This window comes from Trachypithecus francoisi, unplaced genomic scaffold, assembly GCF_009764315.1.
Source record: "Trachypithecus francoisi isolate TF-2019V2 unplaced genomic scaffold, Tfra_2.0 Lachesis_group10, whole genome shotgun sequence".
NCBI lineage: Eukaryota > Metazoa > Chordata > Mammalia > Primates > Cercopithecidae > Trachypithecus > Trachypithecus francoisi.
The window spans coordinates 108,364,315-108,389,616 of NW_022681455.1; the positions used below are offsets into that span (position 1 = coordinate 108,364,315).

At 51.6% G+C, this 25,302-nt stretch overlaps 1 protein-coding gene across 4 annotated transcripts; it reads left to right on the forward strand.

The window, feature by feature from the left end:
• The first annotated feature begins 39 nt into the window (after nucleotides 1-39).
• On the forward strand, nucleotides 40-25,300 carry TSNAXIP1 (translin associated factor X interacting protein 1). Of its 4 annotated transcripts, XM_033219720.1 has the most exons (16): nucleotides 40-345; nucleotides 8,936-9,035; nucleotides 18,093-18,205; nucleotides 18,352-18,478; nucleotides 20,871-20,964; nucleotides 21,845-22,041; nucleotides 22,397-22,532; nucleotides 22,920-23,089; nucleotides 23,168-23,327; nucleotides 23,403-23,533; nucleotides 23,688-23,813; nucleotides 23,927-24,079; nucleotides 24,198-24,307; nucleotides 24,484-24,610; nucleotides 24,707-24,813; nucleotides 24,987-25,300. In XM_033219720.1, the coding sequence occupies exons 1-16, from the start codon at nucleotides 107-109 to the stop codon at nucleotides 25,225-25,227; spliced, it is 2,331 nt and encodes a 776-aa protein (XP_033075611.1). In that variant the 5' UTR covers nucleotides 40-106; the 3' UTR covers nucleotides 25,228-25,300. The 4 variants fall into 4 exon arrangements, 3 of the variants coding, with proteins under 3 accessions (XP_033075611.1, XP_033075612.1, XP_033075613.1); XR_004439237.1 differs by lacking the exon at nucleotides 24,987-25,300 and having other exon boundaries at nucleotides 81-345; nucleotides 24,515-24,610; nucleotides 24,707-24,807; XM_033219721.1 differs by lacking the exons at nucleotides 40-345; nucleotides 8,936-9,035 and adding an exon at nucleotides 10,941-11,059.
• The last annotated feature ends 2 nt before the right edge of the window (nucleotides 25,301-25,302 follow it).

The window sequence follows — 25,302 nt, forward strand, 5'->3', positions numbered from 1 at the left end:
TGGCCTCTCAGCAGACTTCCCTCCCCATGGCCTCTGTTCATCCCCCTGCCCCAGTTCTCGTACCTGGGGTCAAATCGGCTGTAGTGATTGACTCTCAGGGCACCCGATGCCGGGTCCCAGTCCACCTTTGCTACTTTGTCCTGCTCCTAGCCTGCGGGCGCTAGGCTCAGGGGCGCGGCGCATCCCTGACTCCGCCCTCACCGCGGGGGCCTCTGGGGCCTGGTTGCCGTGGCGACGGGCTGTACACTACCACAGTTTCCCAGGCCGCGGGTGCTGGTTGCCCGCCTGCCCATGGGTCATGGCCTGCCAGCAGTCGCGGTACCACAGCTTCTCGTCCGCGTCGAGGTAGGCGCTGGCCGGGATGAGGGCAGAGAGGAGGGCTGGAGTATTTCTAGAGAGGAAAATGGCACTTGATAGGACCTCTGCACCTCCTGCTGGCCTCTGACCATTAATCTAGGGCTCCAGCACCACAGAGTCAATGGTTGCAGGAACGGTTAAAATCGGGCTGATTTAGCCCAGTGAAGACGGTACGTGCTAGCAAAAGGGCAGGCGTACTTTATCATTGCTAGTAACAACCAGCTTGTATTGAATGTACTATATGCCACATGCTTTATATACCACATTTTAAAACATTTTATTTATTTATTTATTTATTTATTTATTTATTTATTTATTTATTTTTGAGACGGAGTCTCGCTCTGTCTCCCAGGCTGGAGTGCAGTGGCCGGATCTCAGCACACTGCAAGCTCCGCCTCCCGGGTTCCCGCCATTCTCCTGCCTCAGCCTCCCGAGTAGCTGGGACTACAGGCGCCCGCTACCTCGCCCGGCTAGTTTTTTGTATTTTTTAGTAGAGACGGGGTTTCACCGTGTTAGCCAGGATGGTCTCGATCTCCTGACCTCGTGATCCGCCCGTCTCGGCCTCCCAAAGTGCTGGGATTACAGGCTTGAGCCACCGCGCCCGGCAACATTTTATTTTTGAGACATGATCTCACTCAGTCGCCCAGGCTGGAGTGCAGTGGCACTACTACGGCTCACTGCAGCCTCGACCACCCAGGCTCAAGCGATCCTCCTGCCTCAGCCTCCTGAGTAGCTGGGACTACAGGCATGCGCCACCACGCTCGGCTAATTTGTGGGTGTTTCTTAGTTTGTTTTTTGTAGATACGAGGTTTCACCAAGTTGCGCAGGCTTGTTTCGAACTCCTAGAATCCAGCGATCCTCCCACTTTGACCACTCAAACTGGGATTACAAGCGTGAACCCCTGCATGCGGCCTATGTACCATATTTAATCCTCATAACAACTGTATAATGTAGTAATATTACCATGTACAAATAAAGAAATACTTCAGAAACCTGGTGAGATCATCCTTTGGGTAGCTTCTACTTTGTACTCAGGTGTATAGCCACTGGATACTGCAAAATATGACCAGCTCCATCAGCCTGGAAAGCCATATATATGGATTAAAACAAAAATTTTGGCTAAATCATTTTCTAGTTTTGGGACTTCAGAGAAGGCCCTTCATGTTCCGGGCTTCAGCTTATATATCTCAAACATGGGAATGATACAGCCCACCCCACAAACATTGTTGGGAACATTTAGGCAGAATATGTGAAGCTCTTACCACAGCTCTTGTATGTAAATAGGCACCCAGTAAGTGTTGAATGAATGTAGTGTCCCCCTTTCTACTCATACCCAGTGGGAAAAAAAAAAAAAAAACACCACCCAATCCCAACTAAACTCTCATCCTTCAGGGTCTGCTGCCTTGACAGTGAAAAGCCTACAAAAGTCCCTAAGAGGCCGGGCGCGGTGGCTAACGCCTATAATCCCAGCACTTTGGGAAGCCGCGGCAGGCGGATCATGAGGTCAGGAGATCGAGACCATCCTGGCTAACATGGTGAAACCCTGTCTCTACTAAAAATACGAAAAATTAGTCGGGCGTGGTGGCGGGCGCCTGTAGTCCCAGCTACTCGGGAGGCTGAGGCAGGAGAATGGTGTGAACCCGGGAGGCAGAGCTTGCAGTGAGCCGAGATTATGCCATTGCACTCCAGCCTGGGCAACAGAGTGAGACTCCATATCAAAAAAAAAGTCCCTAAGAACAGGAAATGCCAATTTGATGATTTTTATTCAGAGTTAAAATTAGTCTACAAGAACCAGGTAGCAGGCTTGAGAAAGATAATTGTTGGGGCCAGGCACGGTGGCTCACGCCTAAAATCCCAGCACTTTGGGAAGCCGAGGCGGATGTATCACCTGAGGTCAGGAGTTCAAGACAAGCCTGGCCAACATGGCAAAACCCCGTCTCTACTAAAAATAAAAAAATTAGCCAGGCGGTGGCTCATGTCTGTAATCCCAGTACTTTGGGAGGCCGAAGCAAGCAGATCACGAGGTCAGAAGATCAAGACCGTCCTGGCTAACACAGTGAAACTAAACGTTTCTACTACAAATACAAAAAAAATTAGCTGGGCACAGTGGCAGGTTCCTGTGGTCCCAGCTACTCAGGAGGCTGAGGCAGGAGAATGGCATGAACCTGGGAGGCAGAGCTTGCAGTAAGCCAAGCTCACACCACTGTACTCCAGCCTGGGCAACAGGGTGAGACTCCGTCTCAAAAAAAAAAAAAATTAGCGGGGCATGGTGGCGGGCACCTGTAATCCCAGCTACTTGGGAGGCTGAGGCAGGAGAATCACTTGAACCAGGGAGGCAGAGGGCAGAGGTTGCAGTGAGCCAAGATCACGCCACTGCACTCTATCCTGGGCGACAGAGTGAGACTCTGTCTCAAAAAGAAAAAGAGGGAGAGAGAGAGAGAGAGAATTGCTACCCAGCACAGGAATAATTTAGTAAACTGCCATTCTCTATGAAAAGGATATGAAGCAGACCCAGAAAGAGAATCCCCATCCATTTTAAGAAAGAAGCACAGGGCTGGTCATGGTGGCTCATGCCTGTAATCCCAACACTTTGGGAGGCCAAGGTGGGAGGATCACTTGAGGTAAGGAGTTCAAGACCAGCCTGGGAAACACTATAGTAAGACCCTGTCCCTACAAAAAAAAAAAAAAAAAAAAAAAAAAGTTTCAGCTACTCAGGAGGCCGAGGCAGGAGAATTACTTGAACCCAGGAGTTCGAGAGGGTGCAGTGAACTCTGATCACACTAGTGCCCTGTAGCCTGGGCAACAAAGCAAGACCCTGTCTATTTAAAAAAAAAAAAAAAAAAGCACAGCCAAGCACGGTGGCTCACCCCTATAATCCTCTTACTTTGGGAAGCCAAGGTGGGTGGATTGCCTGAGCTCAGGAGTTTGAGACCAGGCTGGGCAATATGGCAAAAACCCCATTTCTAATAGTAATACAAAATATTGGCCAGGCGCAGTGGCTCACACCTGTAATCCCAGCACTTTGGGAGGCCGAGGTGGGCAGATCATGGAGTCAAGAGATCGAGACCATCCGGGCCAACATGGTGAAACCCTGTCTCTACTAAAAATACAAAAATTAGCCGGGCATGGTGGCGGGCACCTGTAATCCCAGCTACTCAGAAGGCTGAGACAGGAGAATCGCTTGAACCCAGGAGGTAGAGGTTGCAGTGAGCCGAGATCATGACACTGTACTCCAGCCTGGCAGCAGAGCGAGACTCCATCTCAAAAAAAAAAAAGAAAAAGAAAATCAGCCAGGCATGGTGACATGTGCCTAGATCCCAGCTATTCTGGAGGCTGAGGCACGAGAATTGCTTGAACCAAGGAGGAGGAGGTTGCAGTGAGCTGAGATCTCGCCACCGTATTCCAGCTGCCTGGGAGACAGAGCAAGACTCTGTCTCAAAAAAAAAAAAAAAAACAGGCTGGGAGCAGTGGCTTATGTTTGTAATCCAGCACTTTAGGAGTCTGAGGTGGGTGCATCATTTGAGGTCAGGAATTCAAGACCAGCCTGGCCAACATAGTGAAACTCCGTCTCTACTAAAAATACAAAAACTAGCCAGGCAGTAGTGGCATGCACCTGTAATCCCAGCTACTCAGGAGGCTGAGGCAGGAGAATCGCTTGAACTTGGGAGGCAGAGGTTGCAGTGAGCCAAGATCGGACCACTGCACTCCAGTCCGGGCAAGAGAGTGAGACCCTGTCTCAAAAATAGTAAATAAATAAAAAGCAAATACAAACATCATTAATCTACCATATTCCTTATTCACCAGTATTTAGTGATATATGTTGGGCCAGAGTCACTGTTTCTCTTAGAAACACTGTGGGTGTCCTCATCCTTTCCCTTTAAAGAGGGACAGGATGATGGATAGGCTAGACCTTAGCACTGTGGAACATGTCATCAGGACCCTCTGCAAGGGACCTTCAAATTGTGCATTTTCCTGGCGCAGGCTTCTCCTCCCTATGGGCTTTTCTCCCTTCACCCTCATAACCCTGGCACTTGGTGGATAGAACTCAGCAGCTTGCGTTCACTGAATACCAAGATACATTCCTGATAAACCCACTGCCTACTACCTCTTAAATAACTGAGCTTGAGGCAGGGCATGGTGGCTCACGTCTGTAATCCCAGCACTTTGGGAGGCCGAGACGGGCAGATCACGAGGTCAGGAGATCGAGACCATCCTGGCTAACATGGTGAAACCCCATCTCTACTAAAAATACAGAAAAAAAAAGTTAGCCGGGCGTGGTGGCGGGCGCCTGTAGTCCCAGCTACACGGGAGGCTGAGGCAGGAGAATGGAATGAACCCGGGGGTCGGAGCTTGCAGTGAGCCGAGATCACACCTCTGCACTCCAGCCTGGGCGACAGAGTGAGACTCTGTCTCAAAAAAAAAAAAAAAAAAAATGAGTTTGGTCCAGCTTTGAGGTAGAAATATAAATCTTTCCCATTCCCCTCTGAGGGTTACCATAAAATATTTAACATAATACATCGTAAGCTTCTTTTTTTTTTTTTTTTTTTGAGATGGAGTGTCTCGCTCTGTTGCCCAGGCTGGAGTACAGTGGCGCGATCTCAGCTTACGGCAACCTCTGCCTCCCAGGCTCAAGTGATTCTCCTGCCCCAGCCTCCTGAGTAGCTGGGACTATAGGCATGTGCCAACACGCCTGACTAATTTTTTGTATTTTTAGTAGAGACAGGGTTTCACTGTGTTAGCCAGGATGGTCTCGATCTCCTGACCTTGTGATCTGCCCACCTCAGCCTCCCAACGTGCTGGGATTACAGACGTGAGCCACTATGCCCAGCCCAAGCATCCTAAGCTTTTTGGATAAGTGTACAGGCCTTAGAAGATGTTTGGTTTGCCTTGTTTTAGGTCTGTTTTATAATGTTGTCTCCTTTGATATTCAAAACTAACAACATCTCTTACCTACTAAACTTTTCCATTCAACAGCTTCTCAGAATTTATAGAATTCCTCAATTTTCTTGCTTACTTTGCCTTTCCTGGTGGTTCCAGCATGAGCAAGAACAGAGTTTGGAGAATTGATTAGTCTTTTTTTTTTTTTGAGACAGGGTCTCGCTGTGTCGCCCAGGCTGTAGTGCAGTGGCTCCATCTCGGCTCACTGCAACCTCCGACTCTCAGGTTCAAGAGGTTCTCCTGCCTCAGCCTCCCAAGTAGTCCCTCAGCTCCCAGGGACTACAGGTACCTGCCACCACACCCAGCTGATTTTTGTATTTTCTTAGTAGAGACAGGGTTTCACTATGTTGGCCAGGCTGGTCTTGAACTCCTGACCTTGTGATTTGCCCACCTCTGCCTCCCAAAGTGCTGGGATTACAGGCTTGAGCCACCACACCGGCGGATAATAGATTAGTTTTGATAAGAAGGTATTGATTTAACCCAGTGAGCACTTGGGGTTGATCTGTTGTATCTTGTTGGTCTCCAAGACTGTCTTACACCCACACTCGTCTGGGCAGACACTCTTCCTTCTCCTCACCAACTGCTTACTCCATGTGTTTTGCTCACACTAATCCAATGTTGAGAGGCAATAGAGGACTAGGGTTTGGAATATTACTGCTCTGTGGACTATAGCTGAGGAGCATTACAGGGCAGAGTTTCTCAACTGAGTTCACATTAGGGCTCTCAACTTCCCTGGAGTTTGGGTAGTCCTAATCCTACTTTTATGGGCAAAGACACTGAGGTTGAGATGTTAAGCGTCATGCCCAAAGTCACCAGCAAGCAAGAGGAGTGAACACAAGATCTATCCAGCAACATAAATCACACACTCCCACCCCATGGATTGTTGGAATTACTTCTTCCTTTTGTTCCACCTGAGCCTGCCTGCCCACAGTAGCCCTCCCTGTTGGTCCCCAAATGCCTTTCTAGGATGGCTGTCCTAAGAGGCTTTTCCCATTCTACAGTCATAATGAACATCTAGCAGTTCATTGCAGTTTACATGGTATTTTGCATATCTCATTTTTTTTATTTATTAAAAAAAATAGGCCGGGCATGGTGGCTCACACCCGTAATCCCAGCACTTTGGAAGGCCGAGGCGGGCAGATCACAAGGTCAGATCGAGACCATCCTGGGCAACATGGTGAAGCCCCGTCTCTAATAAAAATACAAAAATTAGCCAGGTGTGGTGGTGTGCACCTTTAGTCCCAGCTACTCAGGAGGCTGAGGCAGGAGTTAGAGGCTGAACCTGGGAGTTAGAGGCTGCAGTGAGCCGAGATCATGCCATTACACTCCAGCCTGGGTGACAGAGTAAGACTCTGTCTCAAAAAAAAAAAGAAAAAAAAAATTGACTGGGTGCAGTGGCTCACGCCTGTGATCCCAGCACTTTGGGAGGCCGAGGCAGGCGGATCACCTGAGGTCAGGAGTTTGAAACCAGAAATAAATAAATAAATAAATAAATAAATAAATAGAGGCAAAGTCTCACTATGTTGCTCAGGCTCATCTCGAACTCTTGGGCTCAAGCAATCTGTCTGTCTTGGCTTCCCAAAGTGCTGGGATTACAGGCATGAGCTACCATGCCCAGATACACATCTAATTTTTTTTGTTTTGTTTTCAGACAGAGTTTTACTCTGTCACTGAGGCTGGAGTGCAGTGGTGCGATCTCGGCTCACTGCAACCTCTGCCTCCCAGATTCAAGTGATTCTTCTGCCTCAGCCTCCCAAGTAGCTGGAATTAGAGGCACCTGCCACCACACCCAGCTAATTCATGTTTAAACTTCAGACCAGTCCCGGTGGTGGCTCACGCCTGTAATCCCAGCACTTTGGGAGGCGGAGGTGGGTGGATCATTTGAGATCAGGTATTCAAGACAGCCTGGCCAACATGGTGAAACCCCAATCTCTACTAAAAATATAAAACTTAGCTGGGCATGGTGGCAGGGGACTGTAGTCCCAGCTACTCAGGAGGCTGAGGAAGGAGAATCGCTTGAACCCGGGAGGTGGAGATTGCAGTGAGCTGAGATGGCGCCACTGCACCCTACCCTGGGTGACAGAGCGAGACTCTGTCTTAAAATAAATAAATAAATGGCCGGGCGCGGTGGCTCAAGCCTGTAATCCCAGCACTTTGGGAGGCCGAGACGGGCGGATCACGAGGTCAGGAGATCAAGACCATTCTGGCTAACACGGTGAAACCCCATCTCTACTAAAAAAAACTACAAAAAACTAGCTGGGCGAGGTGGCGGCGCCTGTAGTCCCAGCTACCCGGGAGGCTGAGGCAGGAGAATGGCGTGAACCCGGGAGGCGGAGCTTGCAGTGAGCTGAGATCCGGCCACAGCACTCCAGCCTGGGTGACAGAGCGAGACTCTGTCTCAAAAAATAAATAAATAAATAAATAAATAAAATAAACTTCACAACTGTGTAAGATATGCAAAGCAAGAGTTGTCTCTGGTCGGGCACAGTGGCTGATGCCTGTAATGCCAGCACTTTGGGAGGCCAAGGCAGGTTTATCACGAGGTCAGGAGTTCAAGACCAGCCTGGCCAACATGGTGAAACCCCATCTCTACTAAAAATACAAAAATTATCCAGGCATGGTGGCAGATGCCTGTAATCCCAGCTACTCAGGAGGCTGAGGCAGAGAACTGCTTGAACCCGCAAGATGGAGGTTGCAGTGGGCTGAGATCGCACCACCGCACTCCAGCCTGGGTGACAGAGCGAGACTCCGTCTCAAAAAAAAAAAAAACAGTTGTCGGCCGGGCGCGGTGGCTCAAGCCTGTAATCCCAGCACTTTGGGAGGCCGAGACGGGCGGATCACGAGGTCAGGAGATCGAGACCATCCTGGCTAATACGGTGAAACCCCGTCTCTACTAAAAAAATACAAAAAACTAGCCGGGCGACGAGGCGGGCGCCTGTAGTCCCAGCTACTCGGGAGGCTGAGACAGGAGAATGGCGTGAACCCGGGAGGTGGAGCTTGCAGTGAGCTGAGATCCGGCCACTGCACTCCAGCCTGGGCAACAGAGTGAGACTCCGTCTCAAAAAAAAAAAAAAAAAAAAAAAAAAAACAGTTGTCTCCACTTCTTTGTGAAGAAACCAGGCTGAGAGATATTAAATGACTTGCTCAAGGGTGGTCCTATTGGAACCCCAGATGTCAGCCCTTAGACCCTATCAGCCAGTAAGTGCAGGATTCAGACTTACACCCCAGATCCTGGACCCCAGACCCTGTGCTTCTTGTCCTACAGCACCTGCCCTTTGTATCACAGCCCCAGAGTGTGCCAGAGTTGTGTACGTGAAACCAACATCACAGCCACAGTTGAACACTGAACAGAAGTATAGGCCCATGGGGTTCTCTGGGTTCATGGGGAGGATATCTTGCTGCTGCAGTAGTTGGTGAAATTTTGGTGATGAAAAGAATGTTTCTGGGAATGTAGGGCAAATGGTTTGGACCCAAGGCCAGGGACTTGCTTGGCAGTTTGTCTGGGAATCTGGAGCAGCACTGGGAAGACTCAGAGCCTAGCTCAGGGAGATGGCTATGCCTCGTGGATCTAGGAAGGATGGGGGTTCTCTCCCAACTCTGGACTCTGTCACCCACCATCAGCTTTCCCTTCTCTGTGCAGATTACAGCCACAACCTTCAGGAGTGACCATAGATGAATCCTTTCTCATAGAAAACAAGAGTACCCAGAAACGCAAGCTTCTTCAGAAACGAAGGACGCTGGTTAGTGACAGTGTTGTTTTGGAACCCCAAATGTCAGTCCCCAGACCCTATCCGTCTCCCTTCCTGCAACCCAAGAATACCACCTACCTGAAACATACCCACCTGAAACATGCCCACCAAGTGGCTTCTTCTCAGTCAGAGAGTATGGCTCAGAGAGGCCAGGCCCACCAGGCTTTGGGAAGAAAGGTGTACACTGGCTGCCTGCTCCTCATCTGAAAAGCCTTCCTGGATCTCCCCAGGCAGAGAGAGAACTCACTTCTGCCCACAGACACCCCTTGCCTGCAGCTCAGCATTCTGCAGTGGACCTCACTTCACATCCCTCCCACCAATCCGCCAGGCACTGTGCTACCTGTTGAGATGGTCACACCAGATCTGCCAAGGTCCTTCAAGGCTGTGACTATATCTTTCTGTCTTTATGGCCCTAGTATCTAACAGGCTACCTGAATGGCTGCCAAATGTTGATAGCTCCATCATTGCTGAGTAGGTGTGTGGCGGCAGTAGGAAGAGATGCGTCTCTACCAAGTTCACTCCAGATCTCTCCGCCATTCCTTTGTTTTAAAGGTTTTATATAAAAATGAATGCTGTACCAAAGGTATCAGAAGAGAAATGAATTTTTTTTTTTTTTTTTTGGAGACGGAGTCTCGCTCTGTCACCCAGGCTGGAGTGCAATGGCCGAATCTCAGCTCACTGCAAGCTCCACCTCCCGGGTTTAACCATTCTCCTGCCTCAGCGGGCGCCTGTAGTCCCAGCTACAGGCGCCCGCCACCTCGCCTGGCTAGTTTTTTGTATTTTTTAGTAGAGACGGGGTTTCACTGTGTTAGCCAGGATGGTCTCGATCTTCTGACCTCGTGATCTGCCCGTTTCAGCCTCCCAAAGTGCTGGGATTACAGGCTGAGAAATGAAATTTAAATTAAAATAAAAAAAAAAGAACTGGGTGCAGTGACTCATGCCTATAATCCCAGTACTTTGGGAGGCCAAGGCAGACAGATCACATGAGGTCAGGAGTTTGACCAGCTTGGCCAACATGGTGAAACCCCATATCTACTAAAATTATAAAAATTAGTCAGGCCGGGCGCGGTGGCTCAAGCCTGTAATCCCAGCACTTTGGGAGGCTGAGACGGGCGGATCACGAGGTCAGGAGATCGAGACCATCCTGCCTAACAGGTGAAACCCCGTCTCTACTAAAAAATACAAAAAACTAGCTGGGCGACATGGCGGGGGCCTGTAGTCCCAGCTACTCGGAGGCTGAGACAGGAGAATGGCGTGAACCCGGGAGGTGGAGCTTGCAGTGAGCTGAGATCCGGCCACTGCACTCCAGCCTGGGCGACAGAGTGAGACTCCGTCTCAAAAAAAAAAAAAAAAAAAAAAAAAACAGTTGTCTCCACTTCTTTGTGAAGAAACCAGGCTGAGAGATATTAAATGACTTGCTCAAGGGTGGTCCTATTGGAACCCCAGATGTCAGCCCTTAGACCCTATCAGCCAGTAAGTGCAGGATTCAGACTTACACCCCAGATCCTGGACCCCAGACCCTGTGCTTCTTGTCCTACAGCACCTGCCCTTTGTATCACAGCCCCAGAGTGTGCCAGAGTTGTGTACGTGAAACCAACATCACAGCCACAGTTGAACACTGAACAGAAGTATAGGCCCATGGGGTTCTCTGGGTTCATGGGGAGGATATCTTGCTGCTGCAGTAGTTGGTGAAATTTTGGTGATGAAAAGAATGTTTCTGGGAATGTAGGGCAAATGGTTTGGACCCAAGGCCAGGGACTTGCTTGGCAGTTTGTCTGGGAATCTGGAGCAGCACTGGGAAGACTCAGAGCCTAGCTCAGGGAGATGGCTATGCCTCGTGGATCTAGGAAGGATGGGGGTTCTCTCCCAACTCTGGACTCTGTCACCCACCATCAGCTTTCCCTTCTCTGTGCAGATTACAGCCACAACCTTCAGGAGTGACCATAGATGAATCCTTTCTCATAGAAAACAAGAGTACCCAGAAACGCAAGCTTCTTCAGAAACGAAGGACGCTGGTTAGTGACAGTGTTGTTTTGGAACCCCAAATGTCAGTCCCCAGACCCTATCCGTCTCCCTTCCTGCAACCCAAGAATACCACCTACCTGAAACATACCCACCTGAAACATGCCCACCAAGTGGCTTCTTCTCAGTCAGAGAGTATGGCTCAGAGAGGCCAGGCCCACCAGGCTTTGGGAAGAAAGGTGTACACTGGCTGCCTGCTCCTCATCTGAAAAGCCTTCCTGGATCTCCCCAGGCAGAGAGAGAACTCACTTCTGCCCACAGACACCCCTTGCCTGCAGCTCAGCATTCTGCAGTGGACCTCACTTCACATCCCTCCCACCAATCCGCCAGGCACTGTGCTACCTGTTGAGATGGTCACACCAGATCTGCCAAGGTCCTTCAAGGCTGTGACTATATCTTTCTGTCTTTATGGCCCTAGTATCTAACAGGCTACCTGAATGGCTGCCAAATGTTGATAGCTCCATCATTGCTGAGTAGGTGTGTGGCGGCAGTAGGAAAGAGATGCGTCTCTACCAAGTTCACTCCAGATCTCTCCGCCATTCCTTTGTTTTAAAGGTTTTATATAAAAATGAATGCTGTACCAAAGGTATCAGAAGAGAAATGAATTTTTTTTTTTTTTTTTTTGGAGACGGAGTCTCGCTCTGTCACCCAGGCTGGAGTGCAATGGCCGAATCTCAGCTCACTGCAAGCTCCACCTCCCGGGTTTACACCATTCTCCTGCCTCAGCGGGCGCCTGTAGTCCCAGCTACAGGCGCCCGCCACCTCGCCTGGCTAGTTTTTTGTATTTTTTAGTAGAGACGGGGTTTCACTGTGTTAGCCAGGATGGTCTCGATCTTCTGACCTCGTGATCTGCCCGTTTCAGCCTCCCAAAGTGCTGGGATTACAGGCTGAGAAATGAAATTTAAATTAAAATAAAAAAAAAAGAACTGGGTGCAGTGACTCATGCCTATAATCCCAGTACTTTGGGAGGCCAAGGCAGACAGATCACATGAGGTCAGGAGTTTGACCAGCTTGGCCAACATGGTGAAACCCCATATCTACTAAAATTATAAAAATTAGTCAGGCCGGGCGCGGTGGCTCAAGCCTGTAATCCCAGCACTTTGGGAGGCTGAGACGGGCGGATCACGAGGTCAGGAGATCGAGACCATCCTGCCTAACAGGTGAAACCCCGTCTCTACTAAAAAATACAAAAAACTAGCTGGGCGACATGGCGGGGGCCTGTAGTCCCAGCTACTCGGGAGGCTGAGGCAGGAGAATGGCGTGAACCCAGGAGGCGGAGCTTGCAGTGAGCTGAGATCCGGCCACTGCACTCCAGCCCTGGCGACAGAGCGAGACTCCGTCTCAGAAAAAAAAAAAAAAAAAAATTAGTCATGCATGGTGGTGCATCTGTAGTCCCAGCTACTCAGGAGGCTGAGGCACAAGACTAGCTTTAACCCGGGAGGTGGAGGTTGCAGTCAGCCGAGATCACACCACTACACTCCAGCCTGGGTAACAGAGCAAGACTCCATCTCCAAAAAAAAAAAAAAGAAATGAATGCTGTGTTGTTGTTGTTGTTGTTTTTGAGACAGGCTTTTGCCTGTCAGGGTGCAGTGGTGCAATTATGGCTTGCTGCAGTCTCAAATGCCTGGGCTCAAGTGATCCTCCCACCTCACCCTCCCAAGTAGCTGGACCTATAGACACATGCCACCACACCCAGCTAATTTTTTCTTTTTCTTTTTTTTTTTTTGAGACAGAGTTTTGCTCTGACACAGGCTGGAATGCAGTGGCACAAACACAGCTCACTGCAGACTCCACCTCCCATGCTCAACCAATCCTCCCACTCAGCCTCCTGAGTAGCTGAGACTACAGGAGTGCACCACCACACCTGGCTATTTTTTGTATTTTTTGTAGTGGATCTAACTACGTTGCCCAGGCTGGTCTTGAACTCCTGGGCTCAAGCTATCCTTCTTCCTTGGCCTCCCAAAGCACTGGGATTACAGGTGTGAGCCACCACACCAAGCCCAATGCTGTTTTTTTTTTTTTGAGAGTCGTGCTCTGTTGCCCAGGAAGGAGTACAGTGGCGCCATCTCGGCTCACTACAACCTCCGCCTCCTGGGTTCAAGTGATTATCCTACCTCAGCCTCCTGAGTAGCTGGGATTACAGGCGTGCACCACCATGCCTGGATAATTTTTTTTTTTTTTTGAGATGGAATCTCGCTGTCGCACAGGCTGTAGTGCAGTGGTGTCATCTCGGCTCACTGCAAGCTCTGCCTCCCAGGTTCATGCCATTCTCCTGCCTCAGCCTCCCAAGTAGCTGGGACTACAGGTGCCCGCCACCACGCCCAGCTAAGTTTTTTTGTATTTTTAGTAGAGACAGGGTTTCACCATGTTAGCCAGGATGGTCTTGATCTCCTAACCTCGTGATCTGCCCACCTCGGCCTCCCAAAGTGCTGGGATTACAAGCGTGAACCACCACGCCCAGTCACGCCTGGTGAATTTTTGTATTTTTAGTAGAGACAGGGTTTCATCATGTTGGTCAGGCTGGTTTTATTTATTTATTTTTTTTTGAGACGGAGTCTCGCTCTGCCGCCCAGGCTGGAGTGCTGTGGCCAGATCTCAGCTCACTGCAAGCTCCGCCTCCCGGGTTCACGCCATTCTCCTGCCTCAGCCTCCCGAGTAGCTGGGACTACAGGCGCCCGCCACCGCGCCCGGCTAGTTTTTTGTATTTTTTAGTAGAGACGGGGTTTCACCGTGTTAGCCAGGATGGTCTCGATCTCCTGACCTCGTGATCCGCCCATCTCGGCCTCCCAAAGTGCTGGGATTACAGGCGTGAGCCACTGTGCCCAGCCCCAATGCTGTCTTATTAAGTACTTTTGGGCTCTTGTTGATATGATCATAGGATTGTTATTAATCAGCAAATAGCCATTGTCCAAATCTCATAAGGGAAAAAACACATTTGAGTAAACTTACAACTCTGGCTCACAGTGGAACAGCATGGGTTTTCCTTGTGTGACCATGACCCTTGTGAGGAATTAGGAAACACATGGGCCACACACTTTGTGGGGCTGGCCCAACACTCCTGTGGGAGTGACTCCAGGGAGGAGAAAGCTGGGATCAATATGGATTATTTGCAGAGACCAAGCGCAACCCAAAGACCTGATGACTAGGGGACAGCCCTGAGGCTCCCAGGCAGCCTTCTCAGCTGCCACCTTCCGTGGGCCAGGCTTTTTCATTTCAACTTTCTTTAGAGCGACATCAACCACCAGGGGGCAGTGTTCCCTCCCGCCGTACCTCCAGGGCCGCCTTCCGGTTTTTACCTACCGGGGGAAGCAGAGAGCACGGAGCTCCCGGGGAGCACTGCGTTCCAGCCTACCGGGTGGAAATCCCTCAGCTGTTAATAACCTCGCCAGGAATCGGCCGTGGCAGCTGGTTCTCCAGCTTCCACTCGCCTCTGCAAGCAAAGGAGGGTAGCCCCATTTTCTCCCGGTAGAAACAGTAGACAGAACACGAGGACTGTTTTTTTGGGGTGTGTGTGTGTGTTTTTGTTTTTTGGTTTTTGTTTTTTGAGACGGAGCCTCGCTCTGTCGCCCAGCAGGAGCGCAGTGGCACAATCTTCCCTCACTGCAACCTCCGCTTCCCAGGTTCAAGCGATTCTTCTGCCTCAGCCTCCCGAGTAGCTGGGACTACAGGCACGTGTCACCGCACCTGGCTAATTTTTTGCATTTTTAGTAGAGACGAGGTTTCACCGTGTTACCCAGGATGGTCTGGTTCTCCTGACCTCGTGATTTGCTCGCCTTGGCCTCCCAAAGTGCTGGGATTACAGGCGTGAGCCACCGCGTCCAGCCAAGGGCTGTTCTTTCGCAAGTCTGAAAAATGGCGGGGCGCGGTGGCTCATGCCTGTAATCCCAGCACTTTGGCAGGCCGAAGTGGGTGGATCACCTGAGGTCAGTTCAAGACCAGCCTGGCCAACATGGTGAAACCCCATCTCTAATAAAAATACAAAAATTAGCTGGACGTGGTGGCATGCGCCTGTAATTCCAGCTATTAGGGAGGCTGAGGCAGGAGAATCGCTTGAACCCAGGAGGCGGAGGCTGCAGTGAACAGAGATTGTGCCACTGTACTCCAGCCTGGGCGACAGAGCAACACTCATTCTCAAAAAATAAATAAAGTCTGAAAAACAAGGCCAGCTCACACCTGTAATCGTAACACTTTGGGAGGCCAAAGAAGGAAGATTGCTTGAGACCAGGAGTTTGAGACCAGCCTGGCAACATAGGGAGATTTCATCTCTACAAAAAAGATTTTTTAAATTAACCAGGAGCGGTGGTGTGCCCCTGTAGTCCTAGCTACTAGGGAGACTGAGGTGGGAGGATCTCTTGAGCCCGGGAGTTTGAAGTTACTGTGAGGTGTTATCAGGTCACTGCACTCCAGCCTAGGTGACAGAGTAAGACCCTGTCTCTAAGAAAAAAATAAAAAATAAACTCCCAGGTGTCTTCCAGGATTATTTTGTGCTTTTATAAAAATTAGGCTGGGCGCCATGACTTAAGCCTGTAATCCCAGCACTTTGGGAGGACAAGGCAGGAGGATCTCTTGATCTCAGGAGTTCGAGACCAGCCTGGGCAACATGATGAGACCCCATCTCTCTTTTTTTTTTTTCCTTTTGTGAGACAGAGTCTCTGTCGCCCAGACTGGAGTGCAGTCGTGCAATCTCTGCTCACTGTAGCCTCTGCCTCCAGGGTTCAAGTAATTCTTCTGCATTGGCCTCCAGAGTAGCTGGGATTACAGGCGTGCACCACCAGTCCTGACTAATTTTTGTATTTTTAGAAGAGATGGGGTTTCAACATGTTGGCCAGACTGGTCTCAAATTCCTGGCCTCAGGTTATCCGCCTGCCTGGGCCTCCCGAAGTGCTGGGAATCAGGCGTGAGCTGGGTGCGGTGGCTCACACCTGTAATCTCTACTAAAAATACAAAAGAACCGGGCATGGTGGCAGGCACTGGTAATCTCAGCTACTCAGGAGACTGAGGCAGGAGAATCACTTGAACTCAAGAGGCAGAGGCTGCAGTGAGCAGAGTTTGCACTACTGCACTCCAGCCTGGGCAACAGAGTGTGACTCCATCTCAAATAAATAAATACATACATACGTATAAACATACATACATAAATAATTACATCCATTTTGATAGTCTTTTTTTTTTTTGAGACGGAGTTACACTCTTGTCCCCCACTGCTGGAGTACAATGGCTCAATCTCAGCTCACTGCAACCTCTGCCTCCCAAGTTCAAGCGATTCTCCTGCCTCAGCCTCCCAAGTAGCTGGGATTACAGGCATGCGCCACCATGCCCAGCTAATTTTTGTATTTTTAGTAGAGATGGAGTTTTACCATGTTGGCCAGGTTGGTCTCAAACTCCTGACCTCAAGTGATCTGCCCACCTTGGCCTCAAGGTGCTAAAAGTTGCCCACCTTGGCCTCCCAAACTGCTGGGATTACAGACATGAGCCACTGGCCAGGCCAGAATGGCTGATCTTTACTGAATTCCTAGCAGGTTCCAGGGTCCATGTAAAGCACACATTATGCTTTCTCTATTTCTTTTTTTTTTCTTCGAGACAGTTTTGCTCGTTGCTCAGGGTGGAGCGCAATGGCGCGATCTCGGTTCACTGCAACCTCCGCCTCCTGGGTTCAAGCAATTCTCCTGCCTCAGCCTCCCGAGTAGCTGGGACTACAAGCACATGCCACCACACCTGGCTTTTTTTTTGGGGAAACCAAGTCTTGCTCTGTCACCAGGCTGGAGTGCAATGGCACGATCTCTGCTCACTGCAAACTCCACGTCCCGGGTTCATGCCATTCTCCCGCCTCAGCCTCCCGAGTAGCTGGGACTAAGGGCACCCACCCCACGCCCAGATAATTTTGTTTTTGTACTTTTAGTAGAGACAGGGTTTCACCACGTTAGCCAGGATGGTCTCGATCTCCTGACCTCATGATCCCGCATTGGCCTCCCAAAGTGCTGGGATTATACGCGTGAGCCACCGCGCCCAGCCTAATTTTTTTTGTATTTTTAGTAGAGACGGGGTTTCACCGTGTTCGCCAGGATGGTCTCGATCTCCTGACCTCGTGTCTGCCCACCTCAGCCTTGGAAAGTGCTGGGAATTACAGGCGTGAGCCACCATGCCCGACTATGCTTTCTCATTGCATCCTCACATCAATACACTGTGACAAAGACTACCATCATCCCTATTTTACAGACGTGAGGACTAAGGCTCAGAGAAGTCTGACATAGCTAATAAGGGACATCTGAGACTTAACCCCAGCCCTCTAACTCAAGAACCCACAGTCTCAATTATGAACCATGTTGAGAGATGTTTGTAAAAAACATCAGGGCTGGCTGGGTGTGGTGGTTCACGCCTGTAATCCCAGCACTTTGGGAGGCCGAGGTGGGTGGATCACAAGGTCAGGAGTTCAAGACCAGCCTGGCCAAGATGGTGAAACCCTGTCTCTACTAAAAATACAAAAATTAGCCGGGCGTGGTGGTGGGTGCCTGTAATCCCAGCTACTCGGGAGGCTGAGGCAGAGAATAGCTTGAACCCAGGAGGTGGAGGTTGCAGTGAGCTGAGATCGTACCACTGCGCTCTAGCCTGGGGGACAGAGCAAGACTGTCTCAAAAAGAAAAAAAAGGCCGGGCACGGTGGCTCAAGCCTGTAATCCCAGCACTTTGGGAGGCCGAGACGGGCGGATCACGAGGTCAGGAGATCGAGACCATCCTGGCTAATATGGTGAAACCCCGTCTCTACTAAAAAATACAAAAAACTAGCCGGGCGAGGTGGCGGGCGCCTGTAGTCCCAGCTACTCGGGAGGCTGAGGCAGGAGAATGGCGTGAACCCGGGAGGCGGAGCTTGCCGTGAGCTGAGATCCGGCCACTGCACTCCAGCCTGGATGACACAGCGAGACTCCGTCTCAAAAAAAAAAAAAGTCAGGACTGGGGGAGGAGGGATGGAGAGAAACATTAGGAAGGGGAGCAATGTTGCCATGGTAACCCCACCTGTCCCTCCCTGCAGACTGGTCAGTTCTCCATGGGTGGGCACCTGTCCCCATGGCCCACATACACCAGTGGCCAGACCATTTTGCAAAATCGAAAACCCTGTTCAGATGACTACCGGAAGCGAGTAGGGTAAGCCAGGGTCAGTCCCATGGTGAGTGGGCTGGCATGGGCCAGGCTTTGGGCCAGGAGACGGCAGGGGCGTGTGTTGCCCCAGACTGAGGGCACAAGAGCCCCGTGGGGGTGCTGGCCACATTATCAGCCACCATCCCCTGCAGGAGCTGCCAGCAGCATCCCTTTCGCACTGCCAAGCCCCGGTACTTAGAGGAGCTGGAAAACTACTTACGCAAGGAGCTCCTCCTGCTGGACCTAGGCACAGATTCCACCCAGGAACTCAGGCTGCAGGTCAGAGCCACAGAAGAAACTTGGGGAAGGTGGGGAAAGGGTGGGAAGAAGCTTCACCTATCAGCCAGGCACAGTGGCTCACGCCTGTAATCCCAGCACTTTGGGAGGCCGAGGCGGGTGGATCACCTGAGGTCAGGAGTTCGAGACCAGCCTGGCCAACATGGCAAAACCCCGTCTCTACTAAAAGTACAAAAATTAGCCGGGCATGGTGGTGGGCACCGGTAGTCCCAGCTACTCAGGAGGCTGAGGCAGAAGAATCACTTGAGCCCGGGAGGGAACAGTTGCAGTGAGACGAGATCACACCACTGCACTCCAACCTGGGCGACAAGAGTGAGTCTCCGTCTCAAAAACAAAAAAAGCCCCACCTACAAGGTGGGCACCTCAGACCTTCAGGGGATACCCACCTCTCCCAGCTCTCCTGGGTCTCCTTCCCTGAACGGAAGCATGAAACATCGTATGCAAATGCCAGTGAGACCGGGCACAGTGGCTCAGGCTCACGCCTGTAATCCCAGCACTTTGGGAGGCTGAGGCAGGAGGATCGCTTGAGGTCAGGAGCTCAAGACCAGCCTGGCCAACATGGTGAAACCCTGCCTCTACTAAAAATACAAAACCTGGAGTGGTGGTGCACACCTGTAGTTCCAACTACTCAGAGGCTGAGGCAGGAGAATCACTTGAACCCGGGAGGCAGAGGTTGCAGTGAGCCAAGATCGTGCCACAGCACTACAGCCTGGGCAACAGAGCGAGACTCTGTCAAAAAAAGAAAAAAGGAGGCCGGGCACAGTGGCCCACACCTGTAATCCCAGCACTTTGGGAGGCCAAGGCAGGCAGATCACCAGGTCAGGAGATCGAGACCATCCTGGGTAACACAGTGAAACCCTATCTTTACTAAAAATACAAAAAATTAGCTGGGCGTGGTGGCGGGCACCTGTAGTCCCAGCTGTTCAGGAGGCTGAGGCAGGAGAATGGCATGAACCCAGGAGGCAGAGCTTGCAGTAAGCCAAGTTTGTGCCACTGCACTCCAGCCTGGGCGACAGAGTGAGACGCTGTCTCAAAAAAAAAAAAAGAAAGAAAGAAAACGCCAGTGAGCAGGCAAGGCTGCAATGTGGATGTGAAAGTCTCCTGAGGCTAGAGTTTCCTCACCTGAGTCAGGTGGCCTGGATGCTGTGCCCAGTCCCTACAGCTCTGTGATCCCCAGTGCCCAGGTTAGGTCACGACATCAGTGAATAGAGCCTGATGTTGGCAGTTGGGCAAGCAGGGGTCACGCCGTGTTTACCAGCCCAGTGGCAACAACCCCAAGCTTAAGGAACCAGCCCAGATGCATAAGGAGGGAGGGAGGGAGGGAGAGAGAGAGAGATATATATCAGATCCAACCCAGATTCCAGTGTATATTAGGGAGAGAATCACCAAATCTGCTCAAACAAGGATGATGACAGATAATTCCTGCCTTTTGACTTAGTCACTGACTAAAGCATTTACTGAGCACTGGCTGTGTGCAAGTGCAAAGCCCTGGGCTGGGGCCTTACATCGATCTCCCGAGCAGATAAGGAAGAAGGCATACCACTATGGTGTAGTGGGGCTGGGCTTCAAACTCAGGGCTGACTCTGGAGACTGTGCTCATTTCAGTGAGCAATGCTGCCTCCAGAAACCTCCCATGCATCCAAATGGGACAGGGGACCATACCCCTACTTGCATGTCAGGACGCAAGGGTACAACCTTCAATCTCCTGAATCTACCAGGCTCTAAGATGGGAAGAGGTTACAAGTGAGAGGTCAATGATACTGTGTCCAGAAGGCAAGAGGCTGGCTGCCTGGAGAGCCAGAGAGGGGCTCAGGCACAGAGTGGAGATCTGTCTATGGTCATGGCAGTCCACTAGGCCTCAGACAGCATCAGGACAGGCCTCCAGAGAGCTGCCCCCCAGGCTCCATGGCACTGTGAGGTACCCGGGTGGTGTCTAGGGCATTTACTTGAATATAAGTGACCTGGCAGTCTTACACCGGAATACTACTAAGCCCAGTAAAGAAAAACACAGGGCTGGGCACAGTGGCTCACGCCTGTAATCCCTCCACTTTGGAAGGCCGAGGTGGGTGGATCACGAGGTCAGGAGATTGAGACCATCCTGGCCAACATGGTGAAACCCCGTCTCTACTAAAAATACAAAAATTAGCCTAGCATGGTGGCGGGCACCCGTAATCCCAGCTACTCAGGAGGCTGAGGCAGGAGAATCACTTGAACCTGGGAGGCGGAGGTTGCAGTGAGCCAAGATCGCACCACTGCACTCCAGCCTGGGTGACAGAGCAAGACTCCATTTCAGGAAAAAAGAAAAAGAAAAATAGTTCCCCACTAAGGGTGGCAGCTGTGGGCCAGGAGATGATGGGTTCCCTTTTCTTGCCAGCCTTACAGAGAGATCTTTGAGTTCTTCATAGAGGACTTCAAAACGTACAAGCCATTACTATCCTCCATCAAGAATGCATATGAGGGGATGCTGGGTAAGAATGCACCTCCTGCCAGGCACAGTGGCTCACGCCTGTAATCCCAGCACTTTGGGAGGCCAAAGTGGTGGATCACTCATTCAGGTCAGGAGTTTGAGACCAGCCTGGCCAATATGGTGAAACCCTGTCTCTACTAAAAATGCAAAAAAATTAGCTGTGCATGGTGGCACACACCTATAATCTCAGCTACTTGGGAGACTGAGGCAGGAGAATTGCTTGAACCTAGGAGGTGGAGGTTGCAGTGAGTTGAGATCACACCACTGCACTCCAGCCTGGGCAAAAGAACAAGACTCCATCGCAAAAAAAAAAAAAAAAAAAAAAGAATGCAGAAATGCAGCTCCCCTCCTTGTCCCAGCCTGGAAGGGGTGGAGAAGATCCTATTCGACATTCTGGCGCTCCACAGCAGGGCTGCGGCAGCTACCCAACTGGGCCTTGAGGTCACCAAGGCCCCTCAGCCATTCTGCACAGACTGTTCCGTTATAGGGCACCCCAGAGCACCTGACCACCCCTGTCGTTGAGAAGCACAGTGGGGCAGTCCCTGTTGAAAATGGAGTGAACCCCAGGAGAGAGTGAGCACCTCTGGGAGTCAGCAGGCTCCCCTGCCAGGCTCAGGAGGTCCAGGGCATGGTGCAGCTGCAGGACTTAAGGCTGTAGGGGAAAGGACATGGGAGACACCCCGGTCTTCATCTGAACTCTGCCCTTGGTTTAAAATCAAGTGCAGGAAGGCCTGAAACAGGGACCATGGCTTTGAACAAGGCATGCAGAGATTCTTGGGGTTTGCAAGTGACATAGCCACTCACCCATGACCTTAGGGTCTGTCTTCTGGCTGTTTGTTCTCCATGGCCCCAAAGCAGCTCTCCCACCTGTCTCTGCTTAGCCCACCAAAGGGAGAAGATCCGGGCTCTGGAGCCCCTGAAGGCCAAGCTTGTCACTGTGAATGACGACTGCAATGAGAGGATCCTGGCCATGAGAGCTGAGGAGAAACATGAAATCTCCCTGCTCAAGAAAGAGAAGATGAATTTACTAAAACTCATCGACAAAAAGAATGAGGAGAAGATTTCACTGCAGAGTGAGGTGAATGGAAGTGGTGTGATGACCAAGTCCCGGAATTCCTGCCAACCCCACCACAAGGGTGACCCCCTATCCTGCTCTGCCTTTCTACAGGGAGTGACACACTGAGCCACCACCTTCCCCCCAGGGCCTTGCTAACTCCACCCTCTGCCCTGCTGCTAGGCTCAGCACTTTCCGCAAAGGGGGAAGCAGTGGTACCTTGCCGAATTCTCAGAAATGGCCAATCTCCTTCTTCTTTCACCTTTCCTGTTCGCAGGCCCTGATGGGGCCACCCAGCACCCAGCCCACACCCTGGGGTGACCAACTGCATACACAGGTTCAAGGGCAGCCCCTGACCACGCAGCCACCTTCTCCACAGGTGGCCAAACTGAGGAAGAACTTGGCTGAGGAGTACCTGCACTACCTCAGTGAGCGAGATGCCCGTAAGATACTCATCGCAGACCTGAACGAGCTGCGGTACCAGCGGGAGGACATCTCATTAGCCCAGTCCCCAGGTAAGCCTGAATCAGGTTTCTCTCCTCTCTGAGATGCTGGAGGAGTCTGGTCTCACCCCTAAGCCCCATTCATTCAACATTCCTAAGACCTGCTCATTCCATAACCATTCAGGGGGGAGACGTCCCTGCCTCTCCCAGGGCTGTGTATCTTCTGAGTTGAACTGAGAATTGTAGGAACACAGTTGGTAGCTGAGGCAGACTAGGCTCCTGGTGGGCTGGACAGGCCTGTTACTCAGTTTCCTGGGCTTCTAGACTTTAGCCTGAAACCCTAGGCTGATAGCGCTGTGGGCAAGACCCAGGGAACCCCAAACGGGAAGGGCAGAAGGCTTCAGGCAACCCCTGAGAAAGCCAGGGTGACACGGGCTGGTGGGCCCCCTCCCCTGGCAGGCATCTGGGGGGAGGACCCTGTGAAGTTAACCCTGGCTCTTAAGATGACCCGGCAAGACCTGACCCGCACACAGATGGAACTCAACACCATGAAGGCCAACTTTGGAGATGTAGTCCCTAGGAGGGACTTTGAAATGCAGGAGAAGACCAACAAGGATCTTCAGGAGCAGGTGCTGAGGCAGGCAGGGCCAGGAGGGTAGGATGGGGTCTCACAGGTGGGGGGCCAGGGCCAATGTCCTTGCCTACAGCTGGACACCCTGAGAGCCAGCTATGAGGAGGTTCGCAAGGAGCATGAGATCCTGATGCAGCTGCACATGAGCACGCTGAAGGAGCGGGACCAGTTCTTCTCTGAGCTACAGGAGATCCAGCGCACTTCCACGCCGAGGCCTGACTGGACCAAATGCGAAGGTGAGGGCGGCCAGCGGGGCCCCAGGTCCTGCTTACATGTGGGCCCGGACTCCAGCTCCCTCTCCCCACATGCAGATGTGGTGGCTGGGGGCCCAGAGCGCTGGCAGATGCTGGCTGAGGGCAAGAACAGCGACCAGCTGGTGGACGTGCTCCTGGAAGAGATTGGCTCGGGGCTGCTGCGGGAGAAAGAATTCTTCCCTGGTCTGGTAGGGGAGGCCCCAGGAGTGGGGCTTGGGCCAGAGTCAGAACACCCATGACCTGCTGCTCAGATGTGCTTTTGGGGAACCAACTGGGGCTCTTCCCTGCTTGAGGGTGGGGCCATAGATGGGTCCAGAGATGAGCTGATATCCTCCCTCCTAGGGTTATGAGGAAGCCATCCCTGCTTTTCTTCGGTTTGAAGGCCTCGTGGAGAACAAGAAGCCAAGCAAGAAGGATGTAGTCGACCTCCTCAAGGATGCCTGGAAGGAACGTCTTGCTGAGGAGCAGGTCAGATCTCACCAGCCACTCTGGTCCAGCGTGGTCTTCAGGTCCAGAGGTGCCAGGGATGAGGGCCAACCAACTGTAAGGCAGGCTGACCGAGCATTTCCTCAATCCCGCAGAAGGAGACATTCCCAGACTTCTTCTTCAATTTCCTGGAGCGTCGCTTTGGGCCCAGTGATGCCATGGCCTGGGCTTACACTATTTTTGAAAATATCAAGATCTTCCACTCCAATGAGGTTATGAGTCAGTTCTATGCAGTCTTGATGGGAAAGGTGAGCTGGGGCCTATTCCCCTTGGGGAGACTGAGAAGGGTCTTTGTCCCTAGCATAGACCAGCTTTGCCCCCACCACTCCCAGGAAGAGCAAGTGAATAATGGTTTTCTCCTTATAGCGGAGTGAGAATGTGTATGTCACCCAGAAGGAGACAGTAGCCCAGCTGCTGAAGGAGATGACAAATGCTGACAGTCAGAACGAGGGGCTACTAACCATGGAGCAGTTCAAGTGAGAGGCTGGTCCAGGCCACCCCCAACTCCTACCCAACTCTTCCTGCATCTGCAGGGAAAAGGGGCACCTGGTGGGAAGGGCCACAGCCTTGGAACTCACTCCCTTTTGAGCACTAGGGAGAGGCACAAGCAGGCCTCAGCAGGTCCCTGTTGGCCCTCATGTCTCCCCTACAGCACTGTCCTCAAGAGTACCTTCCCTCTCAAGACAGAAGAGCAAATCCAGGAGCTGATGGAGGCAGGGGGCTGGCATCCCAGCAGCAGCAATGCAGACTTGCTCAACTACCGCTCACTGTTTATGGAGGTGGGTATGTGGGTCCGGGAACTGGCCTGGCCCCTGCCCCAGCCTTGGTTGGACCCTAGCCAATGTGCCCTCCCTCTGACTTGTGGCCCATCCTAGGATGAGGAGGGCCAGAGTGAGCCCTTTGTGCAAAAGCTCTGGGAACAATACATGGATGAGAAGGATAAGTACTTACAGCAGCTAAAGCAGGAGCTGGGCACAGAACTGTGAGTGACCCTGAGCCATCGGCAAGTCCCACAGGCTGGGCCCCTGAAGCCCCTGGGTCTCCCTGTGTACCATGCACCATCCACTGCTCAAGCCCAGCACAGAGGAGGGCACCTGGGACTCTGGGGCTTGGAGAGGAGGGGTCAGGGCCTGTCACTCTTTTCCTGTGGGGCAGCTATGAGGAGGTGACTCTGCCCAAGCTGCGAGGGGCCCTGATGACCATCGACCCCAGCCTAGACAAGCAGACTGTGAACACCTACATGAGCCAGGCCTTCCAGCTCCCTGAGTCAGAACTGCCAGAGGACGGTGACGAGAAGGAAGAAGGCGTGGTGGAAATCCTCCAGATTGCCCTGGAGCGGCTTCAAGTGATTGACATCAGGCGTGTGGGACCTCGAGAGCCAGAGCCTGCAAACTAGGAGCCTGTGGGCAGCCTGTGTGCTCGTCCTGCTAACCCTTAACTTTTAGTATAAAAGCGTTTGTCTAAACCCATG

Coding starts and splice junctions, on each gene's coding strand:
- TSNAXIP1 (XM_033219720.1), top strand. CDS start 107: ATGCCGGGTCCCAGTCCACCTTTGCTACTTTGTCCTGCTCCTAGCCTG. Junction 22,042..22,396: donor AGATTTCACTGCAGAGTGAG/GTGAATGGAAGT, acceptor CCTTCTCCACAG/GTGGCCAAACTGAGGAAGAA. Junction 23,090..23,167: donor ACAAGGATCTTCAGGAGCAG/GTGCTGAGGCAG, acceptor CCTTGCCTACAG/CTGGACACCCTGAGAGCCAG.